General features: G+C 36.1%; 3 protein-coding genes and 1 pseudogene across 5 annotated transcripts; 2 read left to right on the forward strand and 2 right to left on the reverse strand.

Moving 5' to 3' along the window:
- The first annotated feature begins 444 nt into the window (after window positions 1-444).
- On the forward strand, window positions 445-3,290 carry LOC112699849 (pentatricopeptide repeat-containing protein At4g30700). Its single transcript, XM_025751738.3, has one exon. It carries the CDS (start codon window positions 512-514, stop codon window positions 2,876-2,878), a length of 2,367 nt encoding a protein of 788 aa, XP_025607523.1. The 5' UTR covers window positions 445-511; the 3' UTR covers window positions 2,879-3,290.
- Window positions 3,291-3,726: 436 nt separating this feature from the next.
- On the reverse strand, window positions 3,727-8,917 carry LOC112699822 (cellulose synthase A catalytic subunit 7 [UDP-forming]). 2 transcript variants are annotated; one of them, XM_025751737.3, is made up of 13 exons: window positions 8,603-8,917; window positions 8,292-8,487; window positions 7,865-8,064; window positions 7,664-7,763; window positions 7,469-7,580; window positions 7,119-7,385; window positions 6,671-7,016; window positions 6,245-6,508; window positions 5,924-6,136; window positions 5,606-5,816; window positions 5,304-5,500; window positions 4,784-5,137; window positions 3,727-4,551 (listed from the first exon to the last, which is right to left on the reverse strand). In XM_025751737.3, exons 1-13 carry the CDS (start codon window positions 8,675-8,677, stop codon window positions 3,970-3,972), a joined length of 3,117 nt encoding a protein of 1,038 aa, XP_025607522.1. In that variant the 5' UTR covers window positions 8,678-8,917; the 3' UTR covers window positions 3,727-3,969. The 2 variants fall into 2 exon arrangements, with proteins under 2 accessions (XP_025607522.1, XP_025607521.1); XM_025751736.3 differs by having other exon boundaries at window positions 5,304-5,816; window positions 8,603-8,803.
- Window positions 8,918-10,194: 1,277 nt separating this feature from the next.
- Window positions 10,195-14,267, reverse strand: LOC112699865 (translation initiation factor IF3-2, chloroplastic). Of its 2 annotated transcripts, none has more exons than XM_025751739.2 (9): window positions 13,803-14,267; window positions 13,644-13,683; window positions 13,428-13,487; window positions 12,680-12,732; window positions 11,955-12,010; window positions 11,823-11,856; window positions 11,270-11,342; window positions 11,075-11,167; window positions 10,195-10,881 (listed from the first exon to the last, which is right to left on the reverse strand). In XM_025751739.2, exons 1-9 carry the CDS (start codon window positions 14,072-14,074, stop codon window positions 10,738-10,740), a joined length of 825 nt encoding a protein of 274 aa, XP_025607524.1. In that variant the 5' UTR covers window positions 14,075-14,267; the 3' UTR covers window positions 10,195-10,737. The 2 variants fall into 2 exon arrangements, with proteins under 2 accessions (XP_025607524.1, XP_072056293.1); XM_072200192.1 differs by having other exon boundaries at window positions 13,428-13,483; window positions 13,640-13,683; window positions 13,803-14,257.
- Window positions 14,268-15,012: 745 nt separating this feature from the next.
- Window positions 15,013-15,914, forward strand: LOC112752009 (probable ribose-5-phosphate isomerase 3, chloroplastic; annotated as a pseudogene).
- Window positions 15,915-22,986: the final 7,072 nt, after the last annotated feature.

Genomic DNA, 22,986 nt, shown 5'->3' on the forward strand with positions numbered 1-22,986 from the left:
AGTTTTTTATTTGTATATTTTATTTTTTATGATTTAGAAATAATAGTTGATTTGACAAGAATTGAATGGTTGATTTTAAAGTTGTGCCAAGTAAGTTGCTGACATGGTATTAGTAGAAAGAAAGAAATGTCTCAAAAATAATGTGGTGCATGCTTATATATCTACTTTTATATATTAAGAATGGATTTGAGCAGCAAAGGCAAAAATAGCACGAAGTTAAACATTTTGATGCTACCAAACCACAATAATTTTAAGCAGATTAGAATAAAAAATAAATTGAAATTGATAAAATATAAATAATAAATTTTTAAATAAAATTGAATTAGATTGAAAAATAAAAATTAAACTGTTACCATTTTAAATGTATTGGTACTATTGAAAATGTATTTTTTTTTTTAAAAAAAAAGCATATCAAGAAATAAATATTTTATTTTATAACCATTCTTTTAGGATTAAAAAAAAAAAGATCCGTTGTTTTGTTAAAGAAGGGAATGATGAAATTGGAGTGCAGATGCAGATGATTCACCGGGAGCTGTCTACACCGCCGAGCCGCAACGCCCTCCTCTCACTCATCACCAACTCCGCCACCATCCACCACCTCCTCCAGCTCCACGCTCAGCTCCTCCGTAATGGCTTCCACTCCGACATTGCCACCGTCACCAAGCTCACCCAGCGCCTCTTCGACCTCCGCGCCCCTCGCCACGCCCTCTCTCTTTTCTTCTCCTTCCCCAAACCCGACATCTTCCTCTTCAACGTCCTCGTCCAAGGTTTCTCCCTCAACGCTTCCCCTTCTACCTCTCTCTCCCTCTACTCCCGCCTCCGCAAAAGCATCAACCTTTCCCCTGATAACTTCACCTACGCTTTCACAATCAACGCCGCTTCTGGTTCCCGCGACGAGAAGCACGGGATGATGCTGCACGCGCATGCCATTGTTGATGGGTTGGCCCCCAACCTATTTGTGGGTTCTGCACTCGTTGACTTGTACTGCAAGTTTTCTCGTGTTGGGTATGCTAGAAAGGTGTTTGATAGAATGCCTGAGAAAGATACTGTTTTGTGGAACGCTATGGTTAATGGCTTGGCGAGGAATTGTTGTTATGAGGATTCTATTGAGGTTTTTGGGGACATGGTTGAAGATGGGGTGAGGTTGGATTCAACTACATTGTCTACTGTGCTCCCTGCTGCTGCTGAGTTGAAGGAGTTGGGAGTTGGGATGGGGATTCAGTGTTTGGCTATGAAAATTGGGTTTCATTCTGTTGATTATGTGCTTACGGGCTTGGTTTCATTGTATTCGAAATGTGGGGATGTGGACACTGCTAGGTTGTTATTTTGGATGATCGATAAGCCTGACTTGGTGTCTTACAATGCTCTTATTTCTGGGTTTACTTGCAATGGTGAGGTTGAGTGTTCGGTGAAGCTTTTCAGAGAGTTGCTTGCTTCTGGTCAGAGGGTGAGTTCAAGCACTATGGTTGGCTTGATTCCAGTGTCTTCTCCCTTTGGTCATCTTCATTTGGCTTCCTCTATTCAGGGATTTTGTGTGAAATCTGGTACTATTTCGCATCCGTCTGTTTCAACCGCACTCACAACTGTGTACAGTAGGCTCAATGAAATGGACTTGGCACGCTCCTTATTTGATGAATCGCCAGAGAAAACTGTGGCTGCTTGGAATGCTATGATTTCGGGTTATACTCAGAATGGTTTAACCGAGACCTCTCTCTCTCTTTTTCAGGAGATGATGAAGACTGAGTTTGCTCCAAATCCAGTTACAATCACAACTATCCTTTCAGCTTGTGCTCAACTAGGAGCACTGAGTTTTGGGAAATGGGTCCATGAGCTGATCAAAAGCAAAAATCTTGAACCAAACATTTATGTTTCCACTGCTCTAGTTGACATGTATGCTAAGTGTGGGAACATATCAGAGGCATGGCAACTATTTGACTCGATGAGTGAAAAGAATACTGTCACATGGAATACTATGATTTTTGGTTATGGGCTCCATGGACACGGGCATGAAGCGCTTAAGCTTTTTAATGAGATGTTACATTTAGGATTTCAACCATCTAGTGTTACTTTTCTTTCAGTCATGTATGCTTGTAGTCATGCTGGCTTGGTAAGAGAAGGAGATGAAATTTTCCGTGCTATGGTCAATGAATACGGGATCAAACCCCTGCCTGAGCACTATGCCTGCATGGTGGACATTCTTGGGCGAGCTGGGCAGTTAGAAAAGGCCTTAGAATTTATAAGGAGTATGCCTGTTGAGCCTGGTCCTGCAGTGTGGGGTACATTGCTTGGTGCTTGCATGATTCACAAAGACACAAATATGGCCCGCATGGCTTCGGAAAAGCTATTTGAATTGGATCCAGGGAGTGTTGGATACCATGTTTTGCTCTCTAATATATACTCGGTAGAGAGAAACTTCCCAAAGGCTGCTTCAATACGAGAAGGAGTGAAGAAAAGAAAACTGGCAAAGACTCCTGGTTGCACTCTAATTGAGATTCATGGGACCCCACATGTATTTGTATCTGGTGATCGATCTCATTCTCATGCTACTGCTATCTATGAAATGCTGGAGAAGTTAACTAGCAAGATGAGGGAAATTGGATACCGTTCGGAGACAGTCACTGCTTTGCATGATGTGGAAGAAGAAGAAAAGGAGCTCATGGTTAATGTTCACAGTGAGAAGTTAGCCATTGCTTTTGCTCTTATTACAACTGAACCTGGTACTGAGATCAGGATCATCAAGAATCTCCGGGTTTGTTTAGATTGTCATACTGCAACTAAATATATATCAAAGATCACAGAAAGAGTCATTGTAGTCAGGGATGCTAACAGATTCCACCACTTCAAAGATGGTGTCTGTTCTTGTGGCGATTATTGGTGAATCTGAATGAATAATTGTTTACCAGTTAAACTAAGTGGGGCAGAAGCATCACCTGAGCTTTTAGTTTCATATGTTTTACCTTACAATAATACGATGCGGACACCCCACTTGAGCAGCATGACACTGAGTTGATCACTTGAAATATTTTTGAAGCAAGTTAAATTGAGTGATATCTAAGTTCTATCATGCTTGTCTGCTGCTGTACTCCACCTAAACGTCATACAAGCCCGTTTACTGTATCAAGCAGTCTTAGTCATTGTATCTTTTAGAGACACATACTAGCATTGCATTCTTTTTGTCCATGCAGGAGGCTGATATCCTCCTCGGCTGTACTATTGTAACGGAGTTGATAGTAAGTTACCATGTTTCACTATTTATCTAGTCATCAAGTGTTCTCAATTTTTTAATTTGCTATTTGGAGCTGCTGTTGAATATATGAAATAATTCTAACGAATTTGCAACCAAAAGAATCTTTTCTTTTCCTTATATACTTGCAAAATTAAATATTTTGCTCAGTGCTTCTCCTTTGTTTAATGAAGGAAGAAAATTGTTGCTTATAGAAAGTTGTTGCTTTCTGATAAAGAGATTCATGTAATCTTAAACCTATTAGAAAATTTAACAGTTGATTTTCAAGCTCAAATCTTCCATGGAGTGAATTGATTCACATGTCGTTACACAACTAAAAATCCAGTTTCCAGAGCCCAAATCATTCAAAACCAATTTGTAGATCAGGTATATTTGCTACTGCCTTTGCATTCTGTTTAATGATTGTGAAAAAAAATATGGTTATAATTCAATAAAAGATGAATGTGATTGAAGATCAGTGTACTACTAATTTGCACGATATATCGGTAAACTTGTAAAGTTCATTTACTTTCCAATACTTGAGCAATTTAAGCCAAAACATAAGGCTATATGTAGTACATTTACAAGAACGACAAAACTGCACTTGCACTTGATAGCTTTCAGTCTTTCCTTATTCCTCCATGTGCATCTACATTCGTTGGTTAACAAATTATACCTTAAAATCAAGCATTTGCACACACCATCAACATGGTCACCAAAGAATACTATGAAGGGAACACTAATCTTCAGCAGTTTATTCCACACATCTTGGTATCAGGTCCTTTAGTTTTCGTCACAAATGGATCAATTCTTACCCAGAGCAACGAGAAGATGGAAGCCAATAGCACTGACCATATCACAACTATGGTAGGTGTGCGGTTTTGCCGACCCATCAAACCTTTAAGGAATGGATATAGATGGACAATCACCCAGAAGGAGAAGAAGAGTTTTCCAAAGAGAGGTCCCCATGATTGGTAACCATTGTTTATTGCATCTGAGATTCCAGCAACAACCCCAACAATGTTGATTATTAAGATTGTAGTTGGAGGAATCAAGAGAGTAGTCCACTTGAAGGTGTATAACTCTCCAAACTCTTCATCGTCTGCAGCCTTGGATGTGACAGTGAAGTTGGTGTCAATTCCAGCCAACACCTTCAGAAGACCTTGTATGACAGCAAAGAGATGTGCTGATACACCACCAATGACCCAGAATTGTTCATTTCTCCACCATTCTTCAATGCTCACTCCACTCCATTTCAACTCAAGAATGCCAGTTGCAATGATTGAAGAGAAGAGAGCAACAAAGTACAAACCAGCAAAAGTGCTTATCTGAATCATAAGCAATAAATAAAATGTGAGTTTTTGACGATTGAAGCATTTCAGCTTTTTAGCTATCATGGATTAAGTCCTACTATATATTTATTAGCATTCATATAATGTCATGTCTCGTGCTTTTGTGAAGATAACATAAAATTACATGAAACTATGCATGTTAAAATTCAAGAATCATGTCATGTCTAACTCCATTCTAAATTGAAGTGAATAGTTCAAAAATTGTTACCGGCGGCATGATGAATTTGTCAGTGAGTAAGCAGACAGCAGGAAGAATACAGTATGCAACCAGAGGTATGGATGTGAATGGGTAGACAGTTGTGTTTGCATATGCAAATCTCTCAAGCCACTTTAGCTTCCCTTCCTTGTAGCCATACCATAACGGGCAATGGCGACTGAAGAAGATCTCGATGGATCCAAGTGCCCAACGAAGCACCTGGTTAAGCCTATCTGACAAGTTGATGGGAGCAGTACCCTTGAATGCTGTTCTCTTTGGCATGCAGTAAATGGATCTCCAACCACGGCAATGCATCTTGAAACCTGTTAGAATATCCTCTGTAATAGAACCATAGATCCAACCTAGCTGCAAATTTGGAAAGCAAAATTCTTGGATGAGTTCCTTTTATTCTTAAATGTGAATATAGTAAGATATTCAGGACAATCGAGTTTTCGAGGAGTTGAGTTTTACATTTCAAGTTTATCTATTTGGTGAACTCGAGTTTGATAACCTTGTTAAAAATAGAATTTACCTCAATTCCCCATTCAGTTTTATCTTCATAACCACAACTGATTACATGAATGGCTTCTTTAAGCTGGCTTGCTGGACTTGATGAAGGAGGTACACCACCCTCTTCCATCAAAGTTGAAGTCACAAAAATAGATGACTGCCCAAATTTCTTCTCAAAATTCATTTGGGACATGAGCAACTCTTTGTCATCCTCCATTGCTATATAGAGACATGTGACAGGGGTTAGAATAGGTAAAGGGAAACCAATTTGGATATAAATTAGTTTCAAATAGTAGTGACTAATGAATAGAGAAAAATGAGAACCTTTAAGGTTTGCAGCCTCTGCAATTGCATCATTCTTTGCATGCTTTGCCTTCTTACGCTTTCCGAAGCATGGACAACAGTCACAACTTACCATTTTTGGACGTTTAGGACCTTTTGGAGGATTGTATCCATATAAAGCTTGCCTCCTGAATACACAACCTGTGCCCACATATACAGGACCCTGAATTCCATCCAATCCCTTCATGTTAATCTGCAAACACAAAGAAGTGAAAGTAGTTAAGTATCTGAATTCTGCAAAGACAGTGCTTTTTAAAAAGGCCATGTCTTACTGAAGCTGAGAATCTTGTGGTGACTTACATCAAAGAAAACTGTGTTCCTGTTAGCATACCGATCATGTGTATCGATACCATCAAATCTCTGAGGAAATTGGACATAGCAGACTTTCTTCCCAGTTTGAGGGTCCATTAAAAAGCACATGGCCTCTCGGACAGCTTTGCTGTTATTGACATAGTGATCACAATCCAAGTTCAGCATGAAAGGAGCATTTGTAAGCACAGCAGAGACCCGAATCTGGAAGTCGCGGCAATCATCAGAGAAGAGTGAAGTGAAATAGTGGCTCATAAAGGTGAAATTGGACATCACGTAAATAACACTGCTGCTCAAAATTCAAAACTCTACCAGAGCATTCATGGCACCAGCTTTCTTGTGGTGCTGAAAACCAGGCCTTTTCTCCCTGGAGACATAGACGAGACGAGGGAGCTCATTTCCTTCAGTGTCATGGCCTCCACTGTGGCCAAGAAATACTTGAATCATACCAGGATGATCCTTAGTATTGTTTCCTGGCCATGGTGTCCCATCCTGCATGATCCACCCTCCTGGAGGAACCTTCTGTGCTTTAGCCACAAGTGCATTGATCCTCACCTTAAACTCTTCATATTCTCTCTATCAAACAAACAATTAATAGAGTCAATCCTTGAAGTCTTTTTGTAATAATGTAAAAAGGTTCTACCATTTTTGTTCCTCACAACTACTAATATTTTTTAAGTGTCTCATCTGATGCTTAACCATCTTTGTCTGTGTTGTCCTAGTAATTTTAGTACTAACCTTCATTGCGCGCCGCTCCTTAACAAAGGTTGGTTGCACTTTGTCCTTGAGGTAGTCAATTTTCTCAGAGAAGTACATCTCCGGTGCCCTTGGTTCTATGGAAAATTTCTTGCAAAATGGTACCCACTTCCTAGCAAACTCTGCAGTTTCTGATAAGGCTTCAAATGTACACATTGAAGCACCATCATCAGAAATGTAGCAAGATATCTTGTCAACAGGGTAATCCATGGCCAAGATTGAAAGAACAGTGTTTGCTGTAACAAGAGGAGGTTCCTTCATAGGGTCCACAGTACTCACAAACACATCCACAGGAGCAAGCATGTTTGGTTCACCTTCACGCTCATACCTAACATATGAACAACATTTTGGTCACGCAATCATTTCTCTGAAAAGGTTAAGCTATTAAACAAAGACATATAAATGATCTTTTATCTAATAATATCGTTACCTGATTGAAAGACGGTCAAGGTAGGTCTCTCTATCAATTGGGAACCATTTAGGGAACTGATCAAGGATCCATGAAAAAGCAAACCAGATTTCACATATAATGGAAGTTAGCCATAGCCCCAGTGCATCATGAACCGGGTTCAGAATTCGATATCTTAGAAAGAACGCAAGAATAACAAGCCGCGCCACAATCACCATCCTATATGGATTCACTTTGCTAGATGCAATTGGTACCTTCCTTGATAGTGGTTGCCTTGTTACATCCAACCTGCAACAGTTGGCATAATTGCCATCATTTCATTGAAGTTAAATCAAAGAACTGCTTGGAGGAATGTTTTTATAGAAGCATACATGGCTGCATCAAAATCTTCATCAGGTTCAGGGCCTAAATTGCCTTGTTGAAGTTTCCAATCATCCATCCTTTCTTTCCATCCATCTTTCTTATCATCCCATCTTTCACTTCCTGTTTAGGATCATAACATTTAATACACTTTTGTTCTTTTTTTTTATACAATTACTATTACCAAATTGTAACCGATATATTACCAGGTTCAGAAACTGGATATGGATGCACTCTTTTATGCAATGTAGAAGATAACATCTCTCCATAAGCATGAGATCCCACTGCTGATAACTCTCCACTCACCTGCATATTCATGCAAGCAAAGTTAGAATTTGTATGAGTTGAATAATTGTATAAGAAGGCTTTATTTTCTATTGAAATAGTTCAAAGTTCAAACATCTTACAGGAAGAGATCGACCACCAGAAATGACAGCTGGGAATTGAGCATTATCTTCATCTTCAGGACCTCTTCCATAGCTCATCTTCCCATACAGCATGGCTTCTGCAGAATGGTCATGCTTGTTCCTTTCATCCTCGATGTTAAATTCATGTTCAATATCATCCACATCCTCCTCATCTTCATCTCCCTCCACCCTTGGACTCCCTAATATAATGGCCAACTTTAGATTAGAACATAACAACAATAATTTACAAATCAAACAAAAAACATGTATAAGTTTTCCTTTAATTTCTGTTATCTGTTATTGTTACTTCTTAGTATATTCATAAAATCAATGTATTCAAATACATCAATTATCAAGAAGTAACAATTACAAGTAAAAGAGAATGGAAAAATGTAAAATGTAACATCTTAATTCATTAACTAGTTACCCTTGAGACGCTTGTATCTGGTTTTGCATTGTGGACAAAGTTGGCTGCCTTCCCTCCTTTCATACTCATAGCACGGCCGGCACACCGGAAAACCACACTCATTGCAGGCCACAAACAAGTCTCCATCCGCCGTGAGTCCCACCTCATCACCACATATCTCACACACTTGACCATCCAAGTTCTTCAAAGGCTTGTGCTGCAAGAAAAGGACATAGCAGTAACACAACACATATATCAATCAAAACTGTTTGATGAAAAACAACCAGCAATTAAACTCCTTTTGTAGCTTCAATGTCATAGATATCTGTTACCTCTTCATGGCCATGAATGACAACAAGCTCATTGCGGTTATGAGAGCCAGCGACAAGTCCGGCGCTGGCTTCCATATCGATTTGGTAGTGACTATAGTGAAGGAGACAATGCAGGGTGACACAATGGAAGAAAAACAAGAATGTAGTGGTGAGATTTTATGAAGGGAAACTAAACTCTTTACACACACACACACATGAGACACCTAATGTGTCCACATAAGAGATGGTGCTAATTGGTTGCAGGGTCCCCATTGCCTTGAAGTTAAGCTTCTTCCTTTTTCTTTCAACTACCATTTTTCTGAGTCATTTTCCAACGACTGACTCTATTGTTTGGTTGTTCAGAAATCATACATTGCAAACGTAACAAGTGGGCAAGAAGTAGGAGGGAGCCATTGCTGCGAACGGATGGTATGTCAGCATTCGAAAAGGAATACAATAACTACAATGAAGTTTCTGCATTAAGCCATTAACGTTTGGTTTAGTTGAATATAATAGGAAACTATTTGGAGGATTCAACCAACTAACCTATAGAAACTATATGACGTTCAAGTCAACAGAGTAATACTATTACTAATGTGAAAAAGAAAACAAGAGATCAGTTATAACACTAGTAAAACTTTATTAAATCAACACATATTAATACACCAAAAAAAAATGCCACATTATTTTATTGAATTTAATTTTTAAATATTAATAATAAAAAAACTTATATAGACAATTATATGAATAAAAATAACTAATTTTTAAATTCATTATCTGAAAGATCATCTAAACGGATATATGACTGTAAAAGTACTCTACTTTTTTATTAGAGTAAAAAAGTTAAATTTGTCTTATATATTTTTAGTCATTTCACACTCTAAATATAAATTTTATACAAATATATTTTTTTTTATAAAAGTATTAATGATTGATGTTCGGTTCTTTTAAAAAACTTAGGCCGAGTTTGAGTAAATAGTTTAATTAAACTCCTTTTGAAAAAATAGTTTAAACAATAAATGCTCATTAAAAATAACTTATAAATAAGTTATTTTGTATTCGGTTTTTTAACTCAGTATTTATTTTAAGAGAAGAGTAATAAAAAAAAATTTATTATAAAAAAAAAATTTTTTAACTTCTCTATAAACACTAAAATAATTTTTTAGAAAGTTACGATTTAATTTTAAAAATTATACCAAAGACATTAATACTATACATTTTCATAAGGTAAAAAAAAAAAGGTAAGTTATCAACCTCCAAACAGCCCTTACTATGATCACTTATCTTCTTCAATTTTAGCAGATATTTATTGCAAGTCACACTGCCTGTCAATTTTAACATTTTTAACAAAAATTATATGGATATCACGTATAGTGTAAGCCATACATTTGTGGAAGTTTAGAAAAGCTACCCATTATATAAATCGAGCAATGTTTTTAACAAATTAATGGAAAAAACACTAAGTAATTGAATAGTATATATAAGTTTTAAAATAACATACCAAAAAGTATAAAAATAAATGAGACGTAACTGCTTGAAATTGTAATCTCCATTTTACCAAACCATAATGTTCTGTTTAAATTTCCGCATCTAATCTAATATGCAAATAAATGTAAACTTTAATCTCGTGCACCAAACCAAAGAAAGGTTTGGCGTCAATTATTAAATGAAAATAACATGTTGCTATCAGGACAAGGTTCTGATTACTTATACGAGTCAAATATGTAACACGTTAGCAACCTTGGAACGTAAGCACTTCAGAACTACGTTACCTTCAAATCGTTAGGTACGTAGGTTGCATTATCTACATCTCGAAATAGAAACATTACAACTACGACTACAGAAAATATAAGCAGCACCCTGAAACAGCTACTGCAAGATACCATGCTGGCATAGGCATAAATGCCTGAAATTGGCGTTCTGTTCTCTCTGCCAATTTCCCATAATTCCTTATGGTATGATGAAGCTTCCTATGAGTAATCACCAAGTTGACATGCAATGGATTGAATAACATAAGGCTGCTTCTACCATTATGTTCTGGTGAATGTGTCATTGTTGCTCATGATTATACGCTATACAACACATACATATTCTAACCAGGCCAAAAAAATATATGTTGCACACAACTCATTTCACAGTAGACTCGCAGCAGAGTTTCAAACACTAGCAGAGACTTCATCTGCTGCGGATTTGTCTTTTTTCTTTGGTGGATCTTGGGTTTTCTGTAGAGCGGCTTTATTTGGAACCAAAATTATGAAAATGTTCCTATCACGGAAGTTTTTGGCCTCCTCTGCCCCAAGCTGCACATCAACCAGAGATGTGGTTTTGATATAAGATTCAAGTTGGAACAAATATCATGTCTCCATTCAAAGAAATCATCTTTCAAAGAATCTGAAATGAATTCACGAAAATCCAATCTCCAACAAAGATATACTAGGCTTCTAGCATACATTCACACATCAATTGTACGATATAGTGAATCAGCGTCATTACCTCCCCAACATCATTTTGGAAACGTCTAATAAGCTCAATAGCAATATTTCTGAATTCGTTTTCACGACCTTTAAGATTCACGATGACCTTTACCTGAATGAAGTGATCCAAAAGATATGAATAATTTGAATATAATATACTTTCTCTTCTATGTATAATAATAAGGCATGGATAAATAATTCATATATAATATACCTTGTCACCATCTTTCAAGAATTTTCGGGCAGCTTTCAAACGCACAGAATAATCGTGTTCATCAATGTTGTATCTATTAAAATAAAAGACAAAGCTAAGAAAGAAATTAGGAAAAAGGCACAATACCTCATGTAACTAAAAACTAACCCAGCAAATGAAAACCAATCTCTACCACTGGTCTAATTGAGTTTATGTTATCATTAGGATTCAAAAATTAAAACATAGCTTAACCTTTATGATCTAAAATGATATGCCAATCATTTAGGAGTATCTATTTTTAAGGATTAAGATGCACCATATTGTACATATCTTTGGGCATCACAATTATACAAACTCCTCTTCGTGTATCTCATCATAATCAATACAAGTCCAAAAGCATGAAATCATATTGGACAATGAATCAAATAAATCACATGCCAGATCTAATCATGAAAGAGTATAATATAATTTGGAAATCTGAGAAACAAAATCCAGAACATTCTATTGCCAAATATTCCCTTTGAGATAATAAAAGTAAAGAAGGATTATCTAGGCTCCTAGCCTAGGAAATTACCCCATTTTGAGCTCCTTCAAATCCATCCGACTGGCTACATTTAAAAGATCATTTTGTCAGTAATAAATTATTTGCTCCGAGTTCTTACAAAATTCGACGAAAACATCATAGTCCAGCTACTACAATGCTTACCAGCACTTTTCTTCTGCTGATCTCTTTTCTTCTTTTGTTGTTCATATCTATATTTACTGTAAAACAAGGGAGAAACTATTCAAATACTATCCTCAAAGCATAATATAATTCAAGTAGGTAGGTGGAAAAGTAACTTAAGTCCCCTTCCCCACCCCCCTTCCTCTCCCCTTCTCTTCTCTCTCAACAGTCAAAAACACTTCCATGAAACAACTACATATATGTGCCAATTCTCCATTACTGATAGCTCAATCTCATTGTGACTTGTGATGATATCCCCCCGCAAAACAAAAAATAAAAGGAAAAAAAAATAACAACAAAAAATAAATGAATAGATGAAGAGCGAGTCTTAATGAAAAAGTGACCTTTTATAATCGAATGTTCTGACAGTACCAGACAGAAGCACATATCACATTTATACACAAGTTCAATGCGAATTGTATACCTGGCTCCCCCACTACTCCCAAGTCGCCCTTGCCTCAAGAGAAACCAAATTTGTTTATTTGTCTATAAAATGCAGACCCAACTAATGATTATCTGATCTTACGCATAGAAACATGTCATTGACTGCTAAATTTATCAACAGATGTCCGAACATTTAAAATTGACACAGATATGGTCACGTCTTTGAATGACTTCATACATAATAGCCACTAATATTTTGATATGAAAAAAAAAAAAATCAAAATAAAGAGCACAGCCTTTCTAAGAACATACGGAGATCATACCTATAATCCATTATGCGAACAACAGGAGGATCTGCATCTGGGGACACTATTACCTGCATAAAATAAGTTTCGCTCACGTCAGAAGTATAACATTTTAACCAACCCCCATTAAAAAATTAAATGGTCCACTGAATCAAATCAAATATTATAAACCAAATTCAAATAGTTCAAACACCTCACTATCACTTCCAGGCTTCCAGCTGCAAACTTGTCTAAGTGAAACATCTTAAATCATTTATCACATTCAAATTAAGACATTGCAAAGATTAGAGGACTGAGACTCAATATCATGTTCATTGGCTCAGAGGCCGGTACTAAAATTTCTATCTCTGTCCCCAAAATTTTAATATTTCAATACCTCCAAAATGTAGAGACATAGGGGACTGAAATTTTTAGAGACGGAGACCGAAACTTTAATAACATTTTATACATAAAATATTCTCATTTCAATTAATTAATTTCAATCCCTTTGTACAAATTAAATTAAAATTTCATTATTGTTTCAATTTCTATCTCCCACTTTATACCAAACAGAATACTGAGATTTACTGAGATCTATTGAGGTTTATTTCTCTCTGTTTCATTATTGTTTATTTCCCTCTACCAAATGCTACCTTAGTTGACATTAAATTCAATTGATAGGACAAAGTGCATTCAAGTATTTCAGTTAAGAAAAATCAACAGCAAACTTTTTCACCCAACCAATCCCTAAACAAATAAATAACGAATAAAGGGAAAGGCTTCACACCAAGTCAAGTTCAGCATCTTCAGCCATTTGAAGGGCCTGACTGGTAGACACTACTCCTACCTACAAAAACAAAAACATCTTCAAATGCCAGATTAATCACTACTCAAGCGTCGCTTTCTTCTCAAAGCACTTTACAAGCCAAAGTAGCCAATTAACTACTATAGAGATAATTTGAGTAAACGGAATTCAAATCCTAAATGCAACGAGAGAACTAACCATATTCTGGCTCTGGTCAATAAGCCTCACGGAATTCGAACTATTTCCAAAAAAAAAGAAAAAAGAAGCCGAAGCAGTTATTGAGCGCGAAATTCCAGAGGCAATTGTGTATGAGAGTGAGAGAACAAAAATATAGTAGGAAAGAGTGAGGATGGAAACCTAAGAGAGGACAAATCGAGAGCTTGGTCGTCGTCGGAATCGTTCCGGCGCTTCCTGAAATTGTTGTAGTCGGAAGAGCGGGAACCGCCGTAGCGAGCGGCAACGTAGGGGGAGGATGTGAAGGAGGCAGATATAGGAGAATCGAATTTGAGGGAGTTGGGATTGGAGATAGGAAGACCGAAGAGCTTGGAATCAGAAAAAGAGAGAAGAGGAGAGGGTCGAGTATGGAGGTGGTGGAAGGGGAAGGCGGTGCTGGTGGTTATACCAGCCATGGTGGTGCTCCTCTTCGTTCACTGCTCCACACTGATGAAGATTTTGAGACAAAGGTCAAGTGTGAATTCAGCTGAAACAAAACTTCAAGTTTGGCGCATCATTTCGTTTGGGGTCCTCTCTCAGTCTCTCACTCACTCTACTCTCTCTCTCTCTCTCTCTCTCTTATCCACAATTTTTGCTCCAGTATCGTTCTCTTAAACTGGGCTTCGTAAATCCCCTTACTTTGGGCTCATAATTGCTTCATGGGCTGAACCTATTCCCTCCGCCCTATATCACTTCTGGGTATACTTTCAAGCATGTATTCGTTCCAAATATATAACTCTATCCATCTAATTACATAATACTACATTAATAACAATAATTATTTTTTATATTGATCGCGTGAATAATTATCTAAAATAACGAACTTAATTAGATAAAACACTTTACGCATCAAAATTAAATTCTTCATCGTATAATTAATTATAAAAAAATTATAAGAAGACAACACTACAACGTAAATAACAAATTAAAAAAAATGTTAAATTAATTTTGAAAATCATATTTTTAATTTATTAGGAGTAATCAGATTTTTTAATCTGAATAATTATTAGGATTAGGGAACCTAATTTTTTCTAAACACACATTCACACTACATTCTGTTCTCTCTCATTGTACTGATGCATCTCATCCCCGCCTCCATAGGTCGTCGCTGCCGTCGGAAAGAGCTCTTATGCGATATGCGCGTTGAAAAAAACATCTAGTATAGTAAAAAATGAAACACCCCAATTATATAGATAAAAAATTTTATATTCGATATAAAAAAAACATCCAATGTACATAAAAAGAATCATCTAGTATCTTATATAAAACTCTAACTATATACTAACTTAGTATGTACTAATAGAGTGAACGAAGACTAACGGTGGAGACTTGGCCAGAGATGCGGCGTCAAACAATGGCGGAACGAAGATTCTGGTGCGGCAAGGTAGACAAAAAGGCGAGCACCTTGCAGGCTTCAAAAGCGAATGAGCATTTTTATGGTTATTGTCTTGTTGAGTCTAAGAGTATTATTCACATTATTCATATCTCCATTTAAAGAACTTTTTATTATATTATTTAGAAAAGTATAGGAAACCAAATGTGTAATCAACCAAGAATTGAACAACTCAATTAATTATAATTATTAATAATTAATTTTAAATTTTTTAAATTCAAAATTTAAATAATTAGAAACTGATTAAGTAAACCTAACCAAAAACTATAAAAATCTTCTCCATCTCTTCCATATTAACCTGCGCACTCCAACAACAACACAGAGAGATTCTCTCCCTCACCGTCAAGCCCTCTCCACCCCTGCCCTGACGCAAGACGACCTCAAGAAGTTTGCCACCGACAAAGCTGTCGAGTACATCAAGTCCGACATGGTCCTCGCCCTTGGCACCGGCTCCACCGCCACTTTGTCGTTGCCAAGTCCGGTCATCTCCTCTCCACCGGTCAACTTTCCAACATCATCGGCGTCCCTACCTTCAAGCGCACTAAGGAACAGGCACTTTCTCTCGAAATTTCGCTCTCTGTCCTCGACAACAATTTCCGCCTCGATCTCGTCATCGACGGCGCCGATGAGGTGGACCCGACCTCAACCTTGTAAAAGACCGCGGTAGCACTTTTCCTTGCTGGAGGCCACCTTCAACAAGTTCATTGTGGTGGTTGATGAAACAAAACTCGTGTCAGGACTCGAAAGAGTGACCTTGCGATGCCGATGGAGGTGGTGCAGTTTTGCGAAAAGTACAGGAGTTGTTCAAAGAAGAAGGAATGGTGGAGCATGGGCTGTTTTTAAACAATTGTAAAAATATATAAAAAAAAACATCTATTTAACATAAAAAAATCCTAATATTTAACAAAAGAAATGTCCAGCTATAGAATTTAAGAAAAAAACATATAATTCTTAAAAAAAATAGAAATATCACATCTGTAATACAAAAAATTCGAAAAATACATTAAAAAATATCTATTTAATATGAAAAAGAGGCAACGGATTCCTTACTTCTACTTTTGTGTACGAGTATCATTAACCATAGTAAAAATATTTACAAATAGAACCCCATTTTTTTGTTTTTGAAAGAACTAAAAATAAGACATTTACCCCTTCATTTTTTAGTTTTTCAAAATTTCTCCTTCCTTTTTAACCATTCTTTCGAAGAAGAGAGTCTCTGCTAGGGATCCTCCTACATTCAGCATCATCACAATTGGCTCTGGCAGAAATATTTTCTTTGATGTCCTCATATTAGCTACTACCCTCGCGCTGCACTATATTTAATCTAATTTGTTCTTGGTCATAAGATTATTAAAAAGGACATTAATAATCCGAAAAGATCAATATATATATGACCATTGAACTGGTTCACTCTGAGAATTCCTAATGGTTATAATTATGCATATTTGTCAATAAGATATTCTCAAGATGAACATAGTAATAGAGTTTCCTTTGACCTGCGACTATCATAGTAATTAACAACGTATTTATTATACTTTAATTCCGGACACCTAATATCTTAGGGTGCTAGTTGAATGGATATTGGGTATGATTTAAATACTTGTTGAATTAATGATTAGTCAATAAGGAATCCGTCAACTCTCAATAAAGAGTTTGAGCTCTATGATTATAATGACTGAGATGAATAAAACATTGGCCAAGGAGATTGAATGAATGAAGAAATGAGTTTCTTAAGTTATTCATACTATTATCATACTAAATAGAATAACATTATATAAGAAATTTATTTCTTTATTCATTCAATCCCCTTTGCCAATGTTTTATTCATTTCAGTTATTATAATCATAGAGCTCAAACTCTTTACCGAGAGTTGACGGATTCCTTATTGACTAATCATTAATTCTACAAGTATTTAAATCATATCCAATATCCATTTAACTAGCACCCTAAGGTATTAGGTGTCCGGAATCAAAGTATAATAAATACGTTGTTAATTACTATGATAGTTGCAGGTCAAAGAAAACTCTATTACTATATTCATCTTGAGAATATCTTATTGACAAATATGCGGTAATTATAACCATTAGGAATTCTCAGAATGAGCTAGTTCAATGGTCATATCCATGTATGCACCATCTATATATATAATTTAATAAATGAGATCTATTAATCTTCATCCAATGAAGACCATTATATATATATTGATCTTTCCGGATTATTAATATCATTTTCAATAATCCTATGACCAAGAACAATTTAGATTAAATTATAAAAGATTTATCTCTCAATATTATGATCACTATCGCAATAATAAATCTCTAAATTTAATCAAGGATCTTATTATATTAACATTTTAATATAATAATAATAATAACAAATTATTTGACACGTGATTGATTGGATTGTGGTCATACTACTTATTTCCAACAATTTTTCACTTGTACGAGGGCCAATCATGATAGATTGGATCTTGGGCATACTACTATCACAATAATCTTCCACTTGCACTAGAGCCAATCAATCATGTGTATAATTTTTTAATGCACATTTGTGTTTATCAAAACTCTTTTGACCTTAAACACCTTAACTTTTGAGCATGTTTGCTTGACCTTTTGTAAAATACACTTAGTGCATAATAAATATCACATTTTCTTAAAACATGAAATCTCTCACTACAATAGTGTATAATTTTATTTTAAAGACAATCCTTATTGAACATGATTATAAAAAGTCTAAGTAACCATTAGATCTATCTTTATATAATTGTATCATTATACAAATAGGCTACTTTTTTCAAAAAATTATTTTGACGATCAAACATTTTATACTTTTAAGAGAAAGTATATCCTCTGTTTGTTCACCGTATCTTCCTTTAGGAGGAATTTCTTTTCTAAAAAGAATTTAACCCCTTATCACAGACACTTTGTCATAAGAGGAGTGATAAAAATAATCTCATTATTTTTTTAGGATAACCAATAAATCTCATTTATCGAACCTAATATCAATTTTATTGTTGTGCAATCTCTTAATACATAAAAGACATTTTCAAACTCTAATGTTCTTGAGTTTCAGTTTATGCCTTTTCCATATCTCATATGGATAAAAAATTAATTTAGTGAGAAATTTGTTAATTTAGTAACATTTCTAAAACGTAGTCCAAATATTTAACAAACAGTGATCCTTAGCTAAATCAAATTCCATGTTTCTTTAAACATGATGGAGTACATAAAATACTAATATTTGTGCGTTGAGAGAATCTTATTCTCTATTCAATAGAATATCAATTAGATGTTAGAAATTTTACTTTAAGCTCTTATAATAAAAATACTCAATATCTTTATTATTGGTCAAACAAACCCTTAAGAACAAGTTTGATACGCATTCTCAATACTTATATTGAACTTTTTCAAAAAGACCACGAACCTTAATCATATTAGGGCCAATTATAAATTGTTTGTGACAAAATAAATCTCTAAAATTGCTTGTAAGAACAATTCTTGCTAAAACCATTTGGCTAATGGCATTCCAACTTCTAAAGTTGTTTAATTCAAATTATATTGCCCAATACTCCCACTAGTTTAAATAAAATATTTGATAGTCATACTATCTTATTTGGGACACCATACATCTTTTCAAGATGTTCAATAATAAATAATGGGTATATTGCCTTTAAAATTAGAACTCTTGATTGTCAAAACAACCTATATTATAGTAAAATAATATTTTAGATACTTCACAAGTATTGACTATTCCATCATCAATTTTATTGGACAATATTATTTTAATAGGATTATCATGTCCATGAAATCCTTTTATACATAAGAACAATTCTCAATGTATAGCCAATTTATTACTTTCAAGTATGCCACACGAAAGATGGACATATTTAAAAATTTAAAATATAAAAGTAAATCAAGAAATCTATATTTCTAGCAAAATTATTTAGAATCGTGGATGAGTACCTTGATTGTCAAATTTGTACTCATACCTATTCTAAATAAATATGATTAAATTGTATCATATACAATTATAACCTCAAATAATTATCTGGTTGTCAGACAATTATTTAACTGAATTATATTTTATATCCCTAGGTTGTCTAGGTTCGAGTATAAAATTAACTCTCCTTATACATCATTATATGCATAAATAAATTCTATCTTTGAGTACAAGTTTTTTGGTTGTCAGGTTGCTCCTTGTAAACAAGAGATAAATTTATTTGTTTGACAATCTCCTAACTTTTAGGATTTATCTCTATTGTTAGAGAATTTTTCATCAGTACTCATAGATTAAATTTTTTACTCCCAGGTTGTTTAGGAAAAATATAAAATTAAATCCCTAATACATCAAATGTATATACTGATTGTTATCTTGAAAATAAAATTTTTGGTTGTTAGGTTGCTCTTTATAATCAAGAACATTAGAAAAACTAATTTCTAAAATTATAGTGTTCAAAACATATCAATCAAATCAAAATTTGATTTTTCATGTACTAACGTTTAGCCTTAAAAAATTATCAAATCAAATTTGACCTTTATATATACACTTATATATATAAGAAACAAAATAAAAGATATTTTGCATCTTATTCTTTTTATTGTGATCAAAATCACAATAAATTTTAATATATAAATAAAATCAAACAAAATATTTTATTATAAATATAACTTTTATATTAAAAGAATGATAATTTTTTTTTTTTTGGTGTCTAAACAAGGAAAGAAACAAAGCAAAAACTATCCTAAATTCGAGCGGATGATTCGTTGAAGATCAACACAAGGCTCAGACCAAATAACATGATTAGAGTTATTCTTGGCACTATATTTAGCCATCCAATCCGCAGCTCTATTTGCTTCTCGGGACACCCATTCAACGTGAACAAGCCAAGGACGAGATAAAAGCTCCTGAATCTTGTGAACCAAATCTGTTACTTCAGATGAATACCCACTTGTAAGCTCATGCATGATGGGCAGAATGTCAAGGCAATCCGTTTCACATATAATATCCCTCAAACCGCAATCCCAAGCTAAAACCAGCCCCCTCCAAGCAGCAAATAATTCACATCTGATTATAGACCAAGGGGGAATGCTTCCAGAGCAGCCCGAGATCCAATCTCCCTTAGAATCTCTAATAATACACCCAAATCCCGCTAAATTTGAATCCATATACAAGCTTGCATCACAATTAACTTTAAAACTATTACCTACCGGTGGTTCCCAACACAGGCAATTTCGGAGAGACCTAAAGGCATTGCTTCGATTCCTGTAAACCTGTAAGTCCTTGGCGGTAATTCTGGCCAAGGCAACAACCTTGTGGTCTGTCCAAGGGTTGTCAGTATTGAATATGTCATTGCACCTATGTCTCCATACCCACCAAAGTCCTGCACCAAAGGACGCCTCATTGTTAGCCAAGGCCTTCCGAAACCACTCTTCAAGAGCAGTACCAGTCGTCGAGTCCAGGATACTAGGATCCAACATATACCAAATTGCCTTTGATCGTTCACAGTCTCTAAGGCAATGCTCCATAGTCTCCTGCGCCTTGTTACATCTCTTACACATATCTGAAGAAGCTAAATGCCGCTTGAATCGAAAGGTCTCAGTTGGTAGAGCATCATGTAAGCCAAGCCACATAGTAAATTTGAACTTCTCTGGAATGTTTGTGTTCCACAACCAGTTCCAATTACTATTGGCATTCCAATTTAATGCTTTCTTTAATAACCATCTGTAACCCTCCCTTGCACTATACTTTTTTGATGCTGCAGGCCACCACTCCCACTGTGGCTCCAACTCAGTCGAACTAGGATATCTCAGACCACAAATAAACTGCTTAATCTCATGCGGAATAGGCGTGGTAAGACTATCAACCTCCCAAGACACCCCTTTCCACAAGTCAGCCACCATGAAATCTGATTCAGAAATATGTACATAAGGAACAAGGTTGCAAAGTTTACCAAAAGGAGTCCACTCATCATACCAAACTGATTTGTGGACATCTCCAATATTCCAATGAAGCCCTTCCTTGAGATGCTCATAGGCACTAACAATGTTCTTCCAGGTAGCCGATGAAGAATTTCTACTGTTTCCGTTCATACCAGATTGATTCCTGAGATATTTATGCTTCAAAACCTGCACCCATAACTTCTCACTATTGTTTAGACAATCCCATACCAACTTTCCCAAAAGCGCCATGTTAGCACAGGAAGTATCCCTAATACCCAATCCTCCTGCCTTTTTAGGAGTTATGGCGACCTCCCACCTGACCAGAGGCAGCCCTTTTCCAGTCGCTTGGCCTTTCCACAAGAACTGTCTCATTAAGGAATCAATTTTATTACATGCATACTTCGGGAGAAGAGAAATTTGCATTTCATAAACTGGGATAGAGGTCATAACCGATTTAACAAGACAAAGCCTCCCTGCCTTATTTAGTAGGCGTCCTTTCCAACTGGAGAGCTTTCTCGAAATTTTTTCAATAACCTCCTGAGCCGTCTTCCTGGAAGCTCTGGCATGACCGATGTTAATTCCCAGATATTTACCCAAATCATTGCAGAAACGGATGTTAGAGACCCCTGAGAGAACCTCTTTTCTCCTCTCCGACACCCTCTTGGAACACTGGGCCTTTGACTTATGAAGATTTACCTTTAAACCTGACGCTCTAGAAAACAAGTCCAAACAATGCATGACCTCTATTACTTGAGCTTTTGATGCCTGACAGAAAAGCAAAAGATCATCTGCAAACATCAAATGAGAGAGTCGTGGTCCGTTCCTAGAAACCGCAACTGGGTTCCACAAACCTTGGGAAACTCTATGAGAGATAAAGCAAGCAAGCATTTCCATACAGAGTACAAATAGATAAGGAGACATAGGATCTCCTTGCCTCAACCCTCTCTTTGGATTGAAATTTTGGAGCCTGTTCCCATTCCACAAAACTGCCAATGAAGAGGAAGTCACACAATTCAATATAAGATTAATGGTAGCCTTTGGAAACCCAAACCGGACCAAAGTAGCTTCCAAAAAACGCCAGTCTACCCTGTCATAAGCTTTTTCCAAATCAATCTTGAATGCCATGGTCCCTTTTCGAGACTTGGTGTTCCTCATGAAGTGCATAATCTCCTGAGCAATGATAATATTCTCTGTGGTTCCTCTTCCTGGAATGAACCCTCCTTGCAAAGGACCAATGATCTCCGACAGGAAAGGTCTGAACCTGTTAACTAGAACCTTTGTGACAATTTTATAAATTACATTACATAAGCTAATAGGCCGAAACTCCCGTAAGGAAGAGGGAACTTCCACTTTAGGAATTAGAACAATTAGAGTATCGAAAATAGCCGCATTCATTGGCTCACCCTCAAAAGCTCGCTTGACCAGTCCACACACATCGTTGCTAAGAGAGTCCCAGAACTCTTTGTAGAAAATTGCTTGAAATCCATCTGGCCCTGGGGCTTTAAACGAACTCATGGTCATCACAGCTCTTTTAACCTCTTCAGACGTCACCGGTTCCACTAACTTTTGACAAGCCTCAGTACTAAGAGACGGACAAGGAAAAGGCCCCATGGCGTCCAGGTCAATATCCTCCCTTGTAGAAAAGAGCTTTTGAAAGAAAGAATTTGCCGCCATTTCTAGAGTCGTAGTCTCCGTGGCCCAAGACCCATCCTCCAAAAATAACCCATGGATTTTGTTCCTCTTTCTCCTGATAACTGTCTGCAGATGAAAAAATTTTGTATTTCTGTCTCCACATCTCACCCATTGTTCTCTAGATTTTTGATACCACAACAGCTCTTCTTGAAGAAGGACAGCATTCAGTTCCTGATGCAAAACTTGCTCTTTTATCCTAAGCTGTTGATCCTCCCGACTCTCTAGAGTAATCTGGACGTCATTCAAAAGCCTCTCCAACTCCCTTTTCTTAACAAAAATATTACCAAAAACCTTTTTATTGAAG

The sequence above is a fragment of the Arachis hypogaea genome, chromosome 1, assembly GCF_003086295.3.
Source record: "Arachis hypogaea cultivar Tifrunner chromosome 1, arahy.Tifrunner.gnm2.J5K5, whole genome shotgun sequence".
In the NCBI taxonomy this organism is placed as follows: Eukaryota; Viridiplantae; Streptophyta; class Magnoliopsida; order Fabales; family Fabaceae; genus Arachis; species Arachis hypogaea.

Bases quoted from the DNA above. Each gene is read 5' to 3' on its own strand.
- LOC112699865 (XM_025751739.2), bottom strand. From the start codon at position 14,074: ATGGCTGGTATAACCACCAGCACCGCCTTCCCCTTCCACCACCTCCAT. The intron at 13,488-13,643 runs GTTAGTTCTCTC...TTGTTTTTGTAG, and splicing joins TTGACCAGAGCCAGAATATG to GTAGGAGTAGTGTCTACCAG. The intron at 11,343-11,822 runs GTAATTTCCTAG...TTATTTTAATAG, and splicing joins TTGAAGGAGCTCAAAATGGG to ATACAACATTGATGAACACG.
- LOC112699849 (XM_025751738.3), top strand. From the start codon at position 512: ATGCAGATGATTCACCGGGAGCTGTCTACACCGCCGAGCCGCAACGCC.
- LOC112699822 (XM_025751736.3), bottom strand. From the start codon at position 8,677: ATGGAAGCCAGCGCCGGACTTGTCGCTGGCTCTCATAACCGCAATGAG. The intron at 8,065-8,291 runs GTAACTAGTTAA...CCATTATATTAG, and splicing joins CAGATACAAGCGTCTCAAGG to GGAGTCCAAGGGTGGAGGGA. The intron at 7,386-7,468 runs GTATGCTTCTAT...CAACTGTTGCAG, and splicing joins GAAGATTTTGATGCAGCCAT to GTTGGATGTAACAAGGCAAC.